The sequence below is a fragment of the Filicampus tigris genome, chromosome 3, assembly GCF_054856515.1.
Source record: "Filicampus tigris isolate MCC_2025a chromosome 3, RoL_Ftig_1.0, whole genome shotgun sequence".
NCBI lineage: Eukaryota > Metazoa > Chordata > Actinopteri > Syngnathiformes > Syngnathidae > Filicampus > Filicampus tigris.
Window position 1 is genome coordinate 4,709,148 of NC_141219.1, and position 16,161 is coordinate 4,725,308.

At 42.7% G+C, this 16,161-nt stretch overlaps 2 protein-coding genes across 2 annotated transcripts; both read right to left on the bottom strand.

Moving 5' to 3' along the window:
- Nucleotides 1–1,248: 1,248 nt before the first annotated feature.
- Nucleotides 1,249–4,892, bottom strand: LOC147149626 (growth arrest-specific protein 1). Its single transcript, XM_086027050.1, has one exon. The coding sequence runs from the start codon at nt 4,645–4,647 to the stop codon at nt 3,889–3,891; it is 759 nt and encodes a 252-aa protein (XP_085883176.1). The 5' UTR covers nt 4,648–4,892; the 3' UTR covers nt 1,249–3,888.
- A 2,520-nt stretch (nt 4,893–7,412) lies between these two features.
- cplx3b (complexin 3b) lies at nt 7,413–14,706 on the bottom strand. The gene is made up of 3 exons (XM_086024760.1): nt 14,163–14,706; nt 10,882–10,969; nt 7,413–10,170 (listed from the first exon to the last, which is right to left on the bottom strand). Exons 1-3 carry the CDS (start codon nt 14,318–14,320, stop codon nt 9,946–9,948), a joined length of 471 nt encoding a protein of 156 aa, XP_085880886.1. The 5' UTR covers nt 14,321–14,706; the 3' UTR covers nt 7,413–9,945.
- Nucleotides 14,707–16,161: the final 1,455 nt, after the last annotated feature.

The window sequence follows — 16,161 nt, forward strand, 5'->3', positions numbered from 1 at the left end:
TAAACTGATTTCCGATCACGTGACAGCAGCCGTTCGAAAATGTGTAAGATTACATACAGATGTGTATGGGCAAATTACAACTTTTGTAAGATTCAGTACACCCCGGAGTTGTGGAGTATTAAGGTTTACCATTTGGATACGAACCCAACAACAGATAGTTTTGCTTATCTTCATTCATTCCCCATTAAAAGTTCTTTTAAGCCCACGTTTTGCAGCGCAAACAAACAGTATTGGCATTCATAATTTTGCATCGGCCGGTGGGAAGCATTTGTGTAATACTTTTTGTAAACAACACTGACGTCTGTTTTCCAAACGTTTCACTTGTGACACCTGACTCTGGGGTTTGGGGAGTGGGGCTTGACTCAACCCCGCCCCCTTGCACTGACACCATAGAGCAGGTCGGCCGTTCACTGCGGCTGGATGGTTATCATGAATGGAACATTGTATCTCTGAGAGACAAGAGCCTCCTAAATCCTGGGAGTCCCTCCCTTTTTGGCCCGGTGAAGAGAGCGCGGGGGTCGCGATTGAGGGTTATAGCAGGGTAAGGGAACTTGCTTGGGAGAAATGCTGAATGCGGATAATTTAGAAAATGGGCTGTGGCAAAGCTGTGTAACCCCCTTGTTTCCCCCCCCCCTCCCCTTGCGCACATCACTCAACTTGCACATTTAGCCCCGAAGCCGCTCTGCTCGTGTTTGTTTTGATTTTACTCCCAGAAAACGGGGAAAGGGGCAGGGCTGTCGTCTGGGAGGAATGATGCATAGTGTTGGTCGAAAGTCCTGGACTCAAGACAATCTGGCTAAAAATCAAAAAGGGGGAGGTGGGGGGGGTTGGGTGTTGAGGGGGGGTTGCGTTCTTCTGTATTTCAGCTTCTTTTGTTCAATGTTGCATTGACTTTCAAGAGGATGAAATATGTGGGGGTTTAATCACAATGCTATTGTTCCACTAACATTTTCGCTCAAGAATACCGTTAGAAGTTAGTTAAAGCTGCGACGATTCAAACTTCTGTGTGATTTGGACACGTGTGATGGGTCATTGGACATTTTACGTCCCACGCGTCAAATTTTAAATAATCCACATGCAAAATACTAAAACGTGCCGTTTCTGAGTAAATTTGCTTGTCCTGAGATCAAGTCTTAAAAAATAAAAAATCAAGAGAAAATAATTCTTTAACATAGTTTTAATAATACCAAATAAGTCTGGAGTACACTCTAAAAGCCATTATTCTCTTGATTATAAAAGACATGGAGCTCACGTTTTCAACATTTTATTCCAAAAACACACCATTACACAAATGCGACAGTATCAAACATGGCTTCAAAGCTACACTTGTTTATGTCACTGGCTTCCGTCATATAATCGTAATAATTCTGTCCAATATATATACATTTTCTTCATTTTCCGGCTTCATAATTTAACATTTAAACACATAAAATTCATGGTGGCACAATTTCAAGTGGCTGCATGACTATTTTTACTTACAATCAGGCCATTTTTTTTTTTTCAGTAAATTGCGCAAAAATGTAAATGTTATATCAGACGGCTGTGCAGTGTTACAGTAAATACTGTTATCAAAATTCTACTTGGAAGTATTCAAAATTGAAGTGTCCCCATTGAGACTTGTATAACCCACTAAATATCTTCAGCTGTTGTGAATAATGCATTAAAAAGTTACACATTTAATGAAGCTGTTACATTTTGAGCTGTAAAGTTTGCATGTGATTCAGAAATGTAGCCGGTTGGCCCATCACATTTTGCAGAGCCCAAAATGGCATTCCTTCGTGTTATTTCATATCATCCCCTCATAAATTCAATGTCGGAACAACTTTCAAGGTACATATCCATACAGAGTAGCTTACAACAATGCGAGGGTACCCGTGAGGGTACATTTGTAGTTAACTTTGTCAAGACAGCATTTTTCGATGCTGCTTTGAAAAAACAAAGCAATATAGTGCGAACATACAAGCGTTAGCAGTAACAAAATAGTGTGTCGGTGTGAAGTTAGGGGAAGGTGGAAGGTGTGTTCTGAGAGGAAAAGCGCTATAACAGTATCTCACACAGAAGGTGGGGTTAGCAGGGGAGGAAATAGGCCGAGGGGGCAGTTGGGGGGGGTCTTCTGCACAAAAGTTGTGTGGAGAGTGGTGCTTCAGTTAATTTAAGCACTTGATCCTGTCCTCCGCAAATATTTGAAGTGTGGTTACCGCAACAAAAGTAGGGGAGTAAACAGACCGGGACGGGTCGAGTCTCGGTGTTTGTCTAAGGTCTTAATGAAGCTACACTCCAAGTACCATTGACACCAAGTGCAAACAAACGGGAGCCGCACGTGAGTAGACGATGCCTGGCGATTTATTTTAGGAGTCTGGAAAGTCGGCCTTCAGTTTTCCCACGTCAAGGAGTTCAAGGCGATGGTTCTGCAAATCTTCAAGGTTTTTGGTCAATCCTCTGTGTCCTCAATCCGTTGTCGTCCACAGCGGTCACGGTGATGTATTTGTTGGAAAAAGGCGACTGGATTACATCCAGGTCCATCTAATGGGGAGCCGGTTAAGGGGTTGTTAGGTTGTCTGGCAGGGTGACAAAACAAGAAATGAGTCCCGATAAAAGACGCAGGGTCTTGGGTTCTAGGTGGTGTTGTAAACCAAAATCCAATCCAAAAAAAATAATGGTTTTGTTCTCGCGATCATGTCCTTGGGAGGCAAATGGTTTTAGTCCGGTTTGCAGTTCTTCAATTTTTCAACGGCAAATACTGCTGTAGAGGAGGATGGTTGAACCCCCAATGGAGACACCGCCGGACTAAGAAGAAGACAGATAAAGTCCAAAGTATATTTGAGAAGGTTTCTGTAGCATTTCCTCGTGTAGAACATGGTTGGTCTTTCCAATGTAGAAGTCAAACTTTCTAAACCATAAAGAAGTCCTAAGTGATGGTTCCTGAAGGTTTCTGTAGAATACTGGTGGAGAGGAAGGTTGGGCCCCGCCGCCTGCAATGGAGACCCATCTTAAAGGCAAAGAAGTAACATTCTTCAACCATAAAGAGGAAGTGGTGGGCCTTGAAGTTGTAACTGTGCCATATGCTGGTGGAGAAGACGGTTGTTCCAATGTTGTTCCAGTTCTTGGCGGTTTCTGCGGCATACCATTTCACAGGAAGGGAAGGTTGGCACTTTCAAGATGTCACCGGACTGCAACAGCACCAAAGTCCTGTTCCTATGCCATACGCTGGGCTAGAAGACATCCTCTGCCATAAAGGAGTCCAAATTGACAGTTCTTTAAGGTTTTGGCAGTTGCTAGTCCTTTCAACTGAGATGTCAATCAATTGGAAAGAAGTCAAAGCCCTCAACTAGGGAGAAGAAGTCCTCGGACAGTTCTTGCGGATTTTTAGGTTTCTGCACCATATCCTGGCGCAGAAAGACGGTTGGCCTCTCCATTTGGGTAGTCAAACATTCTCAACCGTAAGGAAGAAGTCCAGTTTCCTTCTAGTCAACCTTAGTTTTAAGAACAAATCTCAAATTCTGTAATCCAAAGTGTTGACACAAAGAACCAGGGGTAAAAGCCAGAATCCTTCAGCCGGGTCAAGCCCCCCTCCAGTCAACTGTGAGAAAGAAACCTAAAGTGGCAGTTTTTGAAGGTTTGCGTGTTCCTTGACCATACGTTGGTGTAGATTACGGTTTGACCCTCCAACCTAGAAAGTAAACATCCTCAACCATGAAGAAGTCCAGTTGTCCTCTAGTCAACCCTGGTTTTAAAGACAATCTCAAATAATCCAAAGTGTTGACTGCACGGCCCGAGGGTGAAAACCTGCATCGCTTCGCCCAGCTGACTCGGCTTTAAACCCCCCTTCAGCTGGTCACGGAGCTGATGTGTCTCTCCTGATGTGTCAAGGAATAAATCCCAACTGTTTCACAACCAAATACATCCCAGAGGGAGGAACAGGAGCGTCTCGAATGTGGACAACCTCCGGGGAGCCGCAGAGTGGTCACTGTTAATGTCTTCCCTGTCCTGTCTGGCGTCATAGTCCTCGTCCTCGTACGTGTCGTCCACCTCCGGCTGGTCTGAGATGACGCCGTGATGGTCCCCCATGGAGCAAAGCTTGCTCATGTTCTCCTTGACCACCTCGCAGAAGGGCCGCCCCTCGCCGTCGCAAACACAGCGGTTGAGCAGCAAGCCGTCGGGGATGTACAACATCTGCTGGATGGCGGCCTTGCACTTGGCCGAGCACTTGCGTCCATTGAACAGCTGCCCGCAGTAGGACAGGTAGGCTTCCAGGGAAGCGTGGCAGTGGCTGTCCTGCACACAACGTTGGCGGGCCTCCATACAGCCGATCCCCCCGCCGCCATCGTCCGGGTACCGGCGCGGTAGACACGGCTCGATGGCGCGCTTGGTCCCCAGACACACGGAGTCCTGGCCGCACTCGCAGCTCTCCAGGTCCGGCCCGCCGCGGGTGCGGTTGAGGCGGATCAGCGCGTTGATGCAGTGGCTGGGGCACTGGCGCCTCGTGCCCCGCAGGTTGCCCTCACAGGCGGCTTGGTACTGGCCATAGGCGAGCTCGCACTCAGGTTCGTCGTGGCAGCGCAGGATGGCCTGCCAGCAGATGAGCTGCGCATCCGAGGCCAGCAGCACCCACGAGAGCAGTGCCAGCGCGCTGCACCAACATCTCATGCTTGGGGGTTAACTCGAACCCTTCCTCCCGCAGCACATCATCAAACTTCACAGGCTATAAAGTGGACAGAAATACCTCGCAGGGTCCCGGAAAACACGTCATGAAGTCACGCGTGGGTGCAAAAGCAGAGTGCATGAACTCACGCTCCGGCAAAAGTTCTCCTCTTTAAGCACTTACGGCCGCGGTGCGTTCGCGGACCAGCCCCGCGCCAGTGCACGAATGACCATCTAAGTAAAAGTTAAAAAAAAAAAAAAAAAAAAAAAAGCTGCAAAAAGTATCTCCGCTGCGCGCGAGTCTCCTTTGTCCCTCGCGCTCTCTGTCTGTACTGATATGCTTCGCGCTCCGCCGTGCTTTCCTCAAAACACCCCTCCCCCAAGAAAGAAAAGTTTTTTACATGCACCCCCACCTTCCCTCCTCTCTCTCACTCTCTCTCTCTCTCGCTCTGTCTCTCGCTCTCTCTCTCTCTCTCTCTCTCTCTCTCTCTCTCTCTCTCGGGCAGTGACACACACACACGCGCGCGCGCGCGTGCGCGCACACACACAGGCGCATTTTCTCTCACTGGCAGCTGATTGGCCGCCATTGAGTAGACCTCCAGCAACTCTTGCCTGCGCGCAAATCCTCTCATGACTCCGGTGAGAACAGAACCAGCCATGATATGCTTGCACCGGGTGCCTAGCACCCCACCGTCTTTAGTCTTTGTTATTGGCCAGAAAAGCAAATGCATACCTGTCAACTTGTACGTTTTCACCGTATTTTATACGTTTTTTGAACATTTTTAAATTGTGTGCGCCGTATAACAATTTTTGTACGAAAAAAAAAAATTTCAAATTTGTTTTTTGTTAGACCGATCTCGCCTTGCGTCCGTTAGCGATTCCGACGGCAAATTTCGCCCGACTTTCACGAGCAAAGCCCCCCCCCCCCCCCCCCCCCCCCCCTTGTATTATGAATGTGTTGAGCAGGGTGTTTGGATTTAATTTTATGAAACCATGACTGTGGATGGTATGACAAACAATGACTACAAAGGCCATTCACATTACAGGTACACACATAATGTAAAAAAAACAAAAGAAACAAACGGTGCTTTGCTACATAGCTAGCATCAAAATATACTTGAGGACCGTAACAAGGTATTTGAACTTTGTATCTTCCCACCACTTAACAGAAACAGAATTTGTTCATATTTCAAAAGTAGGTGTACTACATATTGCTTAGTTAGACTCCATACTAAGGAGGAAAAAACTACTATAGGCCTCTCTTATACTCTATGACAAAGCCTTCATGATGGTCTCACTGCCGAGAGTATTCACTTTGGGAATCTCTCTAATTGTCTCTCTCTCCCTCCCATTGCTGTCACACATTCCTCCGCCTTGTAGAATGGTATTTTCTGGCCCGTTTCACCGCCATTGTGTCCGATTGGCCATGCGTCGGCCCAGCGTCTCCCCACAAGGAGGTCTGTTCACGCAACACGTCCATCAATGGAGAGGGCCTTCTGCAGCAATATAATTTACAGCTCTCCCCTTTCACACTGCACTTGAGAACTAGCAATAGCTCAGGCTTTACTGCCATTCACATGCTGATGATCTTGATTTTTTTTTTTCTGGGGGAGGGGGGCTATATTTTTGTTTGTCTGCCACCGGGAGGGCCTGGTAGTTTGCACAAAATGGATGCCAGGTTCAAGAGTGCAAATAGACAGATCAACCGGCGTTGGATACAGAATAGTTTGTGCTAACATAACACAGGAACTGCGCTTTGGTCTATTTTTTTTTTTAGGAGCATAGAAGAGCAACAAAACATGTATTGGTTTTGTTAGTGTTACAAAACCAGATTTTTTTTTTCATTAATAACGTCGCAGAAAATGTATTGTCTTTAATCAAGATTTCAAAGATCTGATTCTGAGTAAACGGTCTTCAATGAACGGAGGGAGCATAGGCTTCGTATTTTGGCAAATGGTGACGAAAATCTTCAGGGAACCTGCCGCGCGGCTTCTCGCAACGTTGAAGACAATTTAGTATCGAATGAACCTAACACGTTTTCGTAAACATCAAACACCATTTTGGGTGTTGGTATATGGATTTTGTAAGCATATGAGATGATTTAGTCTTCAATGTCGAGTTTCCGTAAATGTTGATCGTGTGATAGAAGTTTTTAATGTAGGCGACTTGACGTAGGTATTTTAGTTAACAACAAATTCAATTTAACCTTCAATAAGCCTAATGTATGTGTTTTCAGAAGCATTCTAGATAGCATATTTAATTTTGCAAACGTTGAAGACAATTTAGTCTTCAGGTCTACATGTTTTTGTAAACATCATAGACAAATTAGTCTTCCGTGAACCTAACATACTGCATGTGGTTTTGTAGACATCAAAGACAATTAAATCATTAATGAACGCTACGTACACATTTTAACAAAATTTGTGAGTATACTGAGACGTAATTATCTTTCCCACAGTACTTTTTTTGTGACATTTGTGATTGGTGGTAGGGCATGACATTTTCTCATGTAAAAACTTGGCGCTTATAGGCTTAATAGAGGTTAGGAAGTACTGAGCTAATTATAACCAATATATTCAAATTAAAAATGAAGTAAAATGCATCATGTACTTTTTTTGGTGAACAGTCGTCGCCCCCTGTTGTTCATTAGTGAGAATGCAGGTCCTTTTTCTAATTACCTTTAAATGGAAACTCCAGTCATTTGACACGTCAATTAGGCTGTTACACATGCGAGATTAATGGAAAAACTGCTAAATGACACGCAAATGAAGAACATTATCCAAAAATATGTTTATTGCAATTGAAACTTCCATCAGAGACAGAATGACAGAAATAGTCGATGACAAAAACAAAACACACTTTTACAAAGCAAGAAATTCCCGTGGCTTATGGCTTCACTTCCCCCTCTATTACTAGTATTATTATTACTATCATTATTATTATTACTGTCATTATTATTGCAGTAGATATTTCATAGCAATATTAAAATAAAATGCATTGCTACTTTTTCTTGTATATTTCATGATGAACAGTTACTGGGCTATCAACATCACGCGACAAGAACCACAGCAATGAGTATTTCCTCAGTGTCCATTCATTCATTTGACGGACAAAAATATTGAGACACACCCTTTGATTGATGTGGACACCCCATTGCACAAAGCCATATCCATTAAGGTGTGCTCTGTTGAATTTGGTGGAAGGGAACGTTTGCCACTCTCCCAATACTTTTGTCCATATAGCTATGTCCCCCGATGCAACTGGATAACAAGACACTTGCTTTAAAACAAACACGCACACACGCACCAGTTTATATGCCAAAAAAAAAAAAAAAAGGGCAGCTAAAACCACACAAAAACAAATTTGGCAAAACAAAGCAACGCAGGTTAGTGAGGTGGGTACCACTTTTACAATAAGCTTACTGTCAATGATTATTCATTAGCTTCTTCGCACAAGACTTCAGACACAGATGCCGCTTATGTTATGGTTTAGTGTAGGTTGAGGGTTAGGTTAGGGCAGGAAAGGTATAGGTTGAAGAGTCCATTTTTGGGATACTGAGAGCTACTTCATGAGTGATGCAAAGGTTTGATACACGCTTGTGAAGCTACAAATTTGGTCAAATTACTTCAACATATATTCAATAGGATATGCTAATGAAGGATATCCATCTGTCGGAACAAACTGATCATGTGAAAGAGTTCTCACAATGGTTGTCAACAATGTTCAAACAAGGCTAGAGGGAGATAAATGTTTACGTTTTCAAATAATCACTGAGACAACATTGCTGGGAAATCACGACCCAACCACTGAAGCTTTTTTTTTTTTTTATAGAACAGGGCTGCGGAATACTAATGGACTCCCTAAGGACCCCTGTGGTAGGATTTGCAGAGTAGAGTTGAATTTATCAAGGTAAGATGAGGGTTAGGGTTGGGTTGGTTATAGATTGGGTGCGGCTAGGCTTAAAGTAGTCAGTCAGTAGGGTTAAGTGTGAGTCCACATTGGCATCATCTTGCAAAATAGCGAGCAACACTGAAAACTGCTTATTACTGACTCCTAAATGCGTTAGAATTACATTAGTAACACATGAATAAGGCTAGCCCTATTGTAAAGTGGTACAGAGAAGCGTATATTGCCATCGCTACACAAAAAAGTCCACGAACAACAACACCACAATCGGACCCCCCCGAAAACGACACCATGAGGCTGCGGCGTTAGCATTAGCGCTGACGAGTTTCACGAGGACACCACTCGACTTGACGACAGCTATTCCACTGGCACAAAACGGCACCACACAATGAGCTCAGCGCGTACACACAACATAAATATTGGCGTTATGACAACACAAATATTCGGACATGTCGCGCTTTGGCCTCTAAAAGCATATACATATATACTTTTTTTTTTTTTGTAGCAGGTTTTTATGTATTTATGTTGACTATTTTAATGACACTTCCATGTGCAGCACAAAAACAAGCGCTCGATTTAGGAAAAAGTGGGAGAGCTACTCTTTACTCCCGTGTATTGCACACAGTAACATCCCTAAAGTGAACATGGCTTATTTGCTCGGACGTCGTCGATTATTATTTGAAAAAAAAAAGAACAGTAAAAAGGCTTGTTATTGTTCAAAGTAGATTGCAGGTAGTTGTAGGTATAACTATTTGACAAAATCTTAATTTATGTTGCCATTTTTGTGCTTTTCAAATCCCTGCAAAAAATCCCCAAATTTAATATCATTCTCTTCCATACAGGATGGTTTTGTCACTGAAATTAGCTACAGGTTAGCTAGAATGTGGATTTCCATCCTATGTTGGAATTCTCTGAGTTTAGCAGCTAAAAAGGGAGGACTTTACCTACACAGACCACCGCTTTCTCAAAGGAAGAGCTTCTGGAGAAGGGAGGAGGGATCTTCAGGAACTGTTCACACAACACAGTTTTTGATTGAAACGTCGCTACTTTTGCTGAAAATATTTTTAAAAAACACAAAAATGTCAAAGAAATGATATTTTCTGTCAACCAATCAGTGCTCGTAAGTGTTTCTTGCTCCGCCCTTTAGGTAACGTTTACCTGGGGTTGGTACCCCTGCGTCAGGGTACCAAAAAGTGTAAGAGACTTTTCAGTGAAACGTTTTCACTGATTGTTTTAAAAAGAAAAAAGGAAAAACGCTTTTCTGAAAATACGACACTAGTCCCAATTCTTGAATTCTTATAAATAATAATTATTATTTGACCTCGATCAGCAAACACTTGCGCAACTACTTCCTCCTTCCCAAAAGCTCCGCCTTCGACAAATCTATGCTCCCCGACATCACATGAGGCTGCAGTTCTCCGTCTGCTTCTTGAGGTCCTCCAGCGTGGCCTGGGCCTTGTCCTTCAGCTGGTCCATGTCGACGTTTTGCAGGTTGGACAGCTGGCCCAGCACCGACTGCTTGTGCGCCTCCTCCTGGTTGTCCTCGGCGATCATCTTGGCCAGCTCGGTGGGCAGGACCACGTCGTCGCCCGCCTGCTGGATCTGGGTCTCGTCCAGCTCGTTCTGATTTGGTAAAAACATTCCAATTGCACTAGCGAGTAGCGAGTATCTATTTAAGATTTCAACATGGGCCAAAAATCTTTAGGTATTTTGGTTTTTGGTGAAGTTGAAGAAAGCTGATGTGTTTTTCCTATGTTTTCGTTGCTCCGGGGGCGGCCATTTTGTCACTTCTGTCGACTGAAAATGACATCACAGACCCTAACGACCAAGCTCAGCTTCAGAAAACAGGTGGGCTGTGATTGGTCGCTATCTGAGCCACGGCGGGTCCGTGATGTCATTTTCAGTCGATAGAGGTGACAAAATGGCCGCCCCTTGAGATGGCTAAAAACGGGTGGATTTTGCTGCTTCACTCATATTTCATATTAATCCTATGGCCTTGTTTCAACTTGTGCGCCTGCATAGAACATATTCTTGAAAAAAAATATGTTTAGCTTGACTTTTACTTTAAGCACAGTACTTTTGTTAATTTTTGTAACACAACCCACTCAGATTCATAATTGAACCCATGGCAACATAGTTAATCGACAATCTACGGTAATCTTCGGCGAGTGACGTCATTAAAAGAGATCAAGTAGCCAGTCAGCAATTGAACCGCATTGTTGATTGTCTCATAAACATCAAAGACAACGTAGTCTTCTGCAAATCGAAAATGCATTATTCATAATGTTTAGTCAATGGCAATTTAGATGTTTGGTCAATGTCAATTTTGAATACCTTTGGTAGTCTGTACTTGTCCCGAAAATGACTCCTGACGGTGGCTCGCTCTGCTTTCTTCTGGGCAAAATTAGCCTCTCGTTCTTGTCTGCAACACAACACATCATGTTCTTTGCATTGCCGATATGATACTATGTTACTAAAATATATGGTCACTGGCCAACAAAAAGCACGTGTCCGCAAATGTTGTGACAGAATTTGAATGCAAATGCCAACACTCCACTTCAGTGAGTGGTTTCATTCAGCAGAGGGCGCTACTCTCCTCAATCCAAACCTCGGTGAGGCGTTCACGCCCCAGTTGGCTCTCAGTCATCCCCCATCAGGGTGAATTTGCTGAGAGACCTGAGACACGGCAAGTTAACAAAGCTCACATAATGTCGGCCAGATGTGGCGTTTGTGATCTTACAACACAATCCCGAGAACACACACGCCGAGGGAATTTGCACCGCTGGCCTGTGAGGATCGCATCCTCTGAAGGCGATGCACCCAATGTGTCAACGCAAGTTTTTTTTTTTGTTTTATCCCCGATGAGATGTACTGTCACGTTATTGCCCCGAGTGGGCAAAACACCAAAGCCTGGGTAGCCATCAGGTCTTGTCAAGGACGTCACGTGACACCGGCCGGGATGGTGGCCTCTCGTTGTCTACACGCCATACACGTCTTCTTCATGCTCATGTTTAGCGCCTTGGGCTGAATAAAAATCAGTCTGATAAAAAGGTCACGTGACAGCGGCTTGAGTGAGCGTGAAGCTTGTCACAAGTGGAGGCTCTTGTAAACATCAACGGCATTTTACACGTACGGGTTTTTTCTTTACGGTTTTGTATTTGTCTTCAACAAAACGAAAATATATGTTTTTGTATACATCAAATATACTTTGGGTGAGGACTGCAACTAGCCAGGGATGGCGCTACAGCGGGGCTAGGTGGTGCTAAAGCCCGTCAGAAATCTAGTGTGGCCCCAGTTAAGCCCCTCCTGCATTTTATTTGATACTGGAAAATGCACTCAGAAATTATTTTCTCAGCCCCCTGTGTATCGGTCTTTTGTATTTTGCTGCAATTAAAAATTTGAATTGCAGTTGCACGGACGTGGCGATGTCGCAAGTTATAGCCAACCAAAATGCACGGTAGCTTTCACACGTGTGAAAAAAAGACATTTTCGGGTTATAATTGAGCGAGACACAGCGATAGAAATACATACAGTACAAATATTGTTTTTTTCCAGCAACACACAACCATATTTATAATTCCATACCTGTGGATGAATTAATGATGCTTGTGGTAAAAATACGTTACGTACCGTTAAAAAAGTGATACGGTACAACATATCGTATGAGGAGCCTCAGATCGCGATACAGGCTCGCACAGTTCACATCGCAAAGGAGCCCTTACGCTAAATGGCCCAATGTGCAGGGGTGAGTGTCCAACTGTCATTTTTTGTGACGGTCGAGTCCTAGTCGGATTTCGGAAGCATTGCGCAGAAAATTGTCAAAAATGTTGGTCATTGTATTCCAAAATAAAAGCAGTTGCTTTGCAAATGTTTTATTTTGAACAAAACAAAATAAAAAGACTATGCTTTCATAAATCTGAGTATATTACTGTTTAGAGGCTGACAAGTGATTAATCAATTATCAAAATAATCATCAATTACTTTAATAATTGATTAGTTGATTAATCGAGTAATCTATGCACCTCTACTTTGGGGTTTTCAACAAATCCAATGTACTGTACACGTGTTTGAAAATATCAAAGACAATTTAGTCTATTTAGTTCATTTAGTTAAGTATTGTTGTAAAACACAATATACTGTAACTGTATGTTTCGTTGGTAGCCTGCTGAGTCACGCTCCTTTTCCCAAATTTTCTTTCAGTTTTACATTTTTTCGAAACATTTCCATCCCTAACATTTTCCACTAATTATTTAATATTATTTATTTATTTCATATCACACACAAATTTTGGGGCAATTTTCACCCATTAAAAAATAATTTTTGCCTGATTAAAAAGCTTTTTTTTTAAATAACTCATGTATTTATATGATTATTTATATTCATATTATTCATTTATTGTCTTCATTTTTCTTGTTCCTTTTTTTTGGTGTGCAATTTTTACACATACCAAAGGTGACCTTTGGCCTGAGTGTTGCTGTGGCGTGTCACTGAGTCACATGATACAGGATGTGGAAAGCTACCATGCACTTAGCACCACCAATCAATAACCACACAACTCCATTTCTCAGATGATCTTGGTGACCTCTATAGCCTGCCAACACGGTATATGTGCTACATACACTCATGCAAGTCACTTGTACACACATAATGCACCCCCCCCCCCCCCCATTTTCATCAATGCAATGCTAATTTTAGTCTTTCCCCCCATTTTTTTCTGTTTTTGACTCAGGTTGCCTTTCATATTATGTCTGTCTGTTTTGTGTTATATGTTTTGCTAAAAAATTTTTGGACTACATCTGCTCATTTTTGACAATTTTCACACATTTTGGGCAAGTGCATACATTTTCGCAAATATTTGGACCATCTTTACAGTTTTACCATTTTAAACTGTGCTACTTTCCCCCCCATTGTTTTTCCACCAAATATTTATTTATTTTTGCTCACCATTGCTTATATTGACTATTTTCACTATAGGTTTTGGCTAGCGGTTTTACAGCTTTTCTTAACTTCAATTTGTAAAACCTTCCTTACTTTTTTGTTTGTTTGTCTGTTTGACTCGTTATAGCCTACTCACATTCTCATTTTGTACCAGTTGTTGTTTTTTAAGTCGTGTTTTAATCTTTTTGGGGCGTGGTGGGGAATTTTGTTCTCTTTTTTTTTCTCCATTTATCTGTCGAAATGTGATGAATGGTCTGCAATTCTCCTGTTCGACATTTCCCATTTGACCTTGCCAACAGAATATAGTGTGTAGATTGCACATCATTTCCATATACTTGTTCGTTCACGTTGTCCTTACAATCACTGGCGCAGCCGTTTCGACTTTCCTTATTTAGACTGTGATTCGCGTGCATGCGCACAGATTATCCGCGTGCACGAATCCTTGTCAGAATAGAAGCGCGAGGATGCGAGCAGCCTGACGATTCGTGCCCAAATATGTTTTCAAGTGCGTCCATCCGTGTGTGCGCCTGGCTCGCTGTTTTTTTTGTCCCCCCCCCACCCCCCACCCCACCCCGCGTAAAAGACGCGCGTCTCTCGTTCGTCTTCTTACGCACACGAAGGCGAGCGTCCACGCTAATTTCCCCTCCAGTCAACCCTCATTTTGTCTGTCCACTTACTTCTCCTCCTCTAACTGTTGCTGGTACTGCTCGAACTCCTCCTGGGTCATCCCCTGCGCCGCCGCTTCCGTCTTCTCCGCCTCGGGTTTCTCCTCCGTCAGCCCGCCCGTCAAGTTCTTCAGCTGGCCCCCCACCACGTGCTTAACCATAAAAGCCATCACTCAGTCAGTGCCTTTTTTTTTTTTTTTTTTTTTTCTTTCAAAGTGAAGAAGTTGGGTTCCTAATTGGAGGGTGGCGGCTTGCGTGGAATCCACCCGAGAACGATGCGCGTAAAAAAAAAAAAGAAATAAAAAAAAAAGAAAAAGAAAAACACTGTGGTTTCGGGGGGAAGGTGGAAATTGAGCCGGAATGATTCCCCGCTGAATGGCGCGTGCAATCAGATCGGAGGAAGAGGAGGAGGAGGAAGAAGAGGAGGAGGATGCTGACGAGCCGCACGCTTATGAGTCAACAAGTTTGGCGCTCAACTCTACCAATGGCGCGTGCATGCCGATCTGCTTGCCTGCCCTCCCTCCTGCAAGGCGCCCGAGCACGACGACGGTTCGCGGGTGCGGCAGACTCCCGATGGACTGGCCCGACACCGGACACACATGGGGACTGTGGGCGGAAAGGCAAGCGTTATACACGTGGGTACTCGGTTTTAAAGGGGTTCAAGTCTGAGTTAAGGGGTCAAGGTTGGTTGAACTCCCAACTTGAAACATTTTTCACAAATATTTTGGTCTAAATTTGTACCCATTGTCACTCACATATTGCTTTTTTTTTTTTTTTTAACTCATACATTACTGATCTTTTGGGGATGGGGGACAACCTTCACTTTTCCACAATTTTTCAAAACACTGCAGTGAAAAAAATGTTGGTTGAATTTACTCCATTTTATTTCGTCAAGTGGTTGCACGAAATCAAAACTAGTCTGCTTAAAAAATGTATCTGGATTCAGATGCTTTGATTTTGTGCAACCGCTTTAGGAAACAAAATTAAATAAATTCAGTAATTTTTTTTCAGTGTAGTTTTGGAATCATTTTTGCAAGCTACACACAATTTTGTTTTACTTATGATTTTCCATTCATTAAAAAAAACATTGTCACTGATGTTTAACACATGTATTATTTTCTTATATTTTTCCATCGTTTTTTCCCCACTTTTGTGCATTTTCAAAAAGTTTTGGGCAATTCCAAAGATTAAAAAACATTTTTTGTTCATTTTTTGGTAAAAATAAATCACTTTTATCCCAACTATCACTATTTTTCATACTTCGCAATTTCTCACTTTATGTACTTATTTTTCACATTCACAATTCAAATTTTTTGGAACAATATTCACTCATGTCTTAATGATGTATTTCAAAAATGTTTCCCCACACATTTTTTTTCAATCTCCACATTGTTTCATTAAATATTTTGACCCTTTCTCAAGTTTTGTGTCACAAGAATATAGGTACGCCTCTAATAAGATGAAATACAAACATTCAAGGGGTTTCAACCCAGGATTAGGGTTTCAAATCGTAGCTTTAAGTAAAAAAAAAAAAAAGTTAAAAAACAAAAACAAATGAGCACTCTGTGAGTAAAACAAATTCTAAAAATTTCGAAATTTTTTTTTTACATTTTTTTTCACCATTTACAGTCATGTCTTTTCAAAGTTTTCACTCCTTTTGACTATTTTCACATAATGTTCTTAAGACCCCCCTGTAGGTAACATTAAGACTCACTTTTGATTGACACTCTCACATATGCAGCTAAATGAACCGACACACAAATAGAAACATTACCATCCAGGCGATAAACGCGTTGGGCATACAAATACATGCTATATTTCAGGAAGGTTTTCATGCAACATCCGGAAAGTTTGTCACACCGTCGACATTGTGAGCGTGTTGATCCTCGCAGCAGCCACAGCGTGACACCTCGTCTGCCCTACTTTCCTTCGCTCGACGTGCAACACGTCTTTTGTGTTTTTAGTGTCAAAGGCTTAGCTGCCTTTACGTACCTGGAGGACTAGCAAATGT